Below are 4,232 nucleotides of genomic sequence, written 5' to 3'. Positions count from 1 at the left end.
AAAGTGGGATAGGCCTGATCCTTTTACATAGCTAATAAAAAGTAACTACCTGGGGTGCATGAGAAGTTCACACACAACAAAAGACTAAACCCAAAATACACAAAAATCCCAACTAATACATTATTTGTTACAATTGTGTCTTGATTTAAAATTTTCTCTAATAATAAATTATTTATTCATTAAATTAAGTTTGTGAATGTTCATAATTAATTTATTATGAAGTTTTGACTAATTTTCATTATCTAGAATAATTTTGTATATAAAATTATTTACCACATTCAAGTAGTGAATTACAAATAGTAAAAAAGTTAATAAAATTGATTACGAGATGAGTAGAAGATTCTTTCTTAAATAGGCTAGCAATCATTTTATATGCATTTCATATCTTATATTAAATTAATAAGAATATATATATTATTAATTATGGTATTCATAGAAAAATTAGTCTAATAATGTGTGTTTTTAAATGACTTAAATGTGTATTAGTTGAAAAATAAATTGACATTAATTTCTTTTGTTTAAGATAATTTTGTATTATGTTTTGCTAGAGAAAATAGAAAGAAAAGGACCTTTATTGTATATTGAAGTTGACAAATAAATTGAAAGCTTCAACATTTAAGCTCAATATCCAATAGAATTTGGGTATAGATGAGGGGGAAGGCGAGCTTTAATAACAACCTCCAAAGGTACTGCTTTTGGCATTGTCAAACCAACTCCCTCATTTATATCAAGGGCTTTACCATCAGGAAGAAACCAGTCAAAGCTTTGCAACAACCTTGCAAGAGTTATATGCACTAGACACATTGCCAAAGAGGCACCAGGACATCCTCGTCTTCCTACCCCAAAAGGAAACATCTCAAATTCATTCCCTAAAGTTTGTATGCTCTCTATCTCTATATTATTTTCCAAGAAACGCTCTGGTATGAATTCCAATGGTTTATTCCAGATTCTTGGGTCTCTCTGAATTGCCCATGCATTTACCATCAATATTGTTCCCGTTGGAATGTGGAAGCCTCCAAGTGTGCATGATTTAATAGATTCATGTGGTACAAGTAAAGGTCCAGGTGGGAAAAGACGCATTATCTCCTTGACTATTGCTTGCAAGTATTTTAATTGTGGTATGTCTAACTCTTCTACTAATCTACTTTTTCCAACTTTGGAGTCAAGCTCCTCTTGAACCATCTTCATTATGTTGGGATGCAATATTAATAATGACAATACCCATTCTAAGGCAAGTGAAGAAGTATCTGAGCCTGCACTAAACATATTCTAGAAGAAAAATAGAAATTAGTAACAAGAGTAAGATTTTTTTTGTTATTATTATAAATCTGATTTTTTTATTATTAATTGAATAAAATATATTCATAGTATTTAAAAGAAAAGTATATTATTGACCACATGAAATAGATGAAAAGCTATAGAATCAATGAACTAGGTTTCTTACAAGAATTATTAGTCATTATATAAATGTATTATTTAAAAAGATACAATATATAATACTTTTCATAAATATTCAAGTAATTTCAAAAGATATCTTTTCAAATCTACTTGATATGAAGGGAAAAAAAAACTAAAGATTTGTAGGAACTATGATAATATATTAATAAACATAATTTGTTTTCAATATTAAATTGAACTAACTAGTAATTATATAAAAATACATTTAATAATAGACTTAGAGATAAGTTAACCAATTCACTATCAGACTTTTTAATACATGAACAATTTTATCAAATGTATATTACATAATTGTTATACATGATATAATAATGATTATTTATGTTTAGTTAGAAAATGCACACATATTTATATATATATTCATTCATATATCTTACAACTATACACATATCTATATATGCATGCATATACGTATAAGTATATGTGCATATGTATGTGTGTACACATTATTTTCAATTTAGACCAAATAAATCTACTTTTAAGACTGAGTGCGTACACACATATACAGGGAAAAGAGCTTACCACAGCAATGGATTTGATGAAGGTATCTTTGTCAGGGATTGCTTCACCATTCTCCTCCGCCTGCAAGATGAGCACATCTATGAAGTCCATGTCTTCCTTCTCTGTTGGTGGGTTTTCCCGGTGCTTCTCCACTATTCTCTGCATGTAAGGATTGAGTTTCCCCTGTACCTTCTTCATAGCCCTCTCGTACCCTTGCAAATCAAGCCACTTCAACCAGGGAATATAATCCCCAATATTGACAGCCCCATGCAGCACAAAAGACTCTTCAATCAGATGTGCAACTTCTAAAAATGACATCCCCGCTTCCTCTCCAAAATAGTGATCACCCATTATCATGCTCATCAGAACATTCAAAGTCATCTGGGACAAAACAGTTCTCATATTAACTGTGGTTTTCATCTGAGCCTGTTGAAACAGATAATTCAGAGTTTTAGAAATCTCCCTCATTCTCTTGGGTCGGTATGTTTGGATCTGTTTAGAAGAAAGAAGCTCAAGAGCACATATTTTTCTAACGTTTCTCCAGTAAGACCCATATGGAGCCCAACCCATAAACATAAAATCATAACCCAGATGTTTTCCTTGAGAAAGACGAGGCCTAGAAGCAAAAGCTAAATCATTTACTGTAAAACATTCTTTGGCTAGCTCTGAAGAACTGATAATCAAAACTGGGCGGCTACCAAATTTGAGGTGCATAATGGGTCCATAAACTTTTGAGAGTGAATCAAGAATCCTATGAAAGGGCCTTTCCTTATCTATCAGAAGATGAAAATGGCCTATTACGGGGAGCGCTCTGGGTCCTGGAGGGAGTCTATGCCTATCACTTCTATATTTTTTAAACCAAAAACCTATTATTGCCATGAGAAGGACTGTGGCAGACCCAACTATAAGATTAGAATTCATTCTGGATGATATATTCAGGAGAATTGCATGCAGACTCCCCTTGTTCTCCATGTCTGTTTTGATATAATGATCAGCTGTGTAGGTATATAAAGATACCATGAACAACTGTTTCTAATGGTGATAAGCACAAATTGTAATGCCCTTTCTTACCGGGTGGGAGGGCCCCGGTTGAGCTATCTGGCCAGATTCAGAAAGAGTGAGAACTCCAAGGAGTTAACTACCTCCCTAACTAGAGTAAAAGCTGCTGATCCGAGAGGACCTCTGGACTATAGATTAACCACCTCACGCACGACCCCCCCTGGCATCTGATCTCGTATCTTACGTAACCATGATGGACACGCGCATTTATTTTAATCTGAGGGGCGTAGGAATCAAGTCAATAGATATCATGAACAACTGTTTCTAATGGTGATCGATAAGCAAAAATTGTAACGCCTCTTACGCGAACGTGAAGGATACATCTCAAGTCAAAACAGTAGTTAATCTTATCCTATAACTAGAAAGATATCAAATCAATAATGGTACGTAATCCCTTTGAGTCGTGGCCAGTTTTCATCCATAAAAATAATGATAGAAGTCAATGCAATCAAAGATGTCGTCCACATAAAATCTTTTACCAGAATTTCTTAAACAATGTCCTTCACGTCTCATGTGCTTGCCAACTAGATTGAAAGGATATATCACTAACATATACACCCATGTTAGTTTAGGTTTTATTTTTTAATTTACATCGAATAGTATTATTTCTATTAATATTATAAAGTTTTTAAACATATAATATAATATTAAAAAAAAGTAGTGGGAAGGAATTTTAAACAAGCAATTGCACCTTGGTGTGCAATGGGTACGCCAAAAAGGCGTGGAAGGTCAATTAAGAATTTCTGGTCTAGTAGTTGCATACATTTGTGCAATACATGAGGTCAATTGGTAGGTCATTCAGAAAATGATGTTGTTTCTACAAAAATGTAACAATTACCTTTCACTTGATTATTGAAGTCTTTTGATATGTGCCCCCATGTCTAATGAATTGGTGATGTCATTTTGTGTGTCGTTGTGCTTATCATGATACCTTGTGTTTACATTGGTGTGTAATGCACATGTGAATGTCACTTACAGTGCAAAAAAATTGTTCATTCAATGTTGGTTCAATTAATGTCTTGTGTGAAAGCTAGGGGCATTACATTATGGAAATGTTTAAAACCAATTTGAAATGTTTATACAAAAATAGCAATGGATGGAGTTGTTGAAGTATATTAAGTTTTCACTTCATCTCAACGATGTCATGATCATTTAACTTGAGTGCATGAAGTTCATAAGTCTACAAGAGTTTTACTGTTTCGAATGAAATTTTC

The 4,232-nt window shown here is 33.0% G+C and overlaps 1 protein-coding gene across 1 annotated transcript; it reads right to left on the bottom strand.

The window, feature by feature from the left end:
- Positions 1-554: 554 nt before the first annotated feature.
- Positions 555-3,139, bottom strand: LOC131044593 (xanthotoxin 5-hydroxylase CYP82C4). The gene is made up of 2 exons (XM_057977949.2): positions 1,981-3,139; positions 555-1,269 (listed from the first exon to the last, which is right to left on the bottom strand). The coding sequence occupies exons 1-2, from the start codon at positions 2,977-2,979 to the stop codon at positions 622-624; spliced, it is 1,647 nt and encodes a 548-aa protein (XP_057833932.2). The 5' UTR covers positions 2,980-3,139; the 3' UTR covers positions 555-621.
- Positions 3,140-4,232: the final 1,093 nt, after the last annotated feature.

This window comes from Cryptomeria japonica, chromosome 9, assembly GCF_030272615.1.
Source record: "Cryptomeria japonica chromosome 9, Sugi_1.0, whole genome shotgun sequence".
Lineage (NCBI taxonomy): Eukaryota > Viridiplantae > Streptophyta > Pinopsida > Cupressales > Cupressaceae > Cryptomeria > Cryptomeria japonica.
This window is presented reverse-complemented; position numbering and strand designations above follow the sequence as displayed.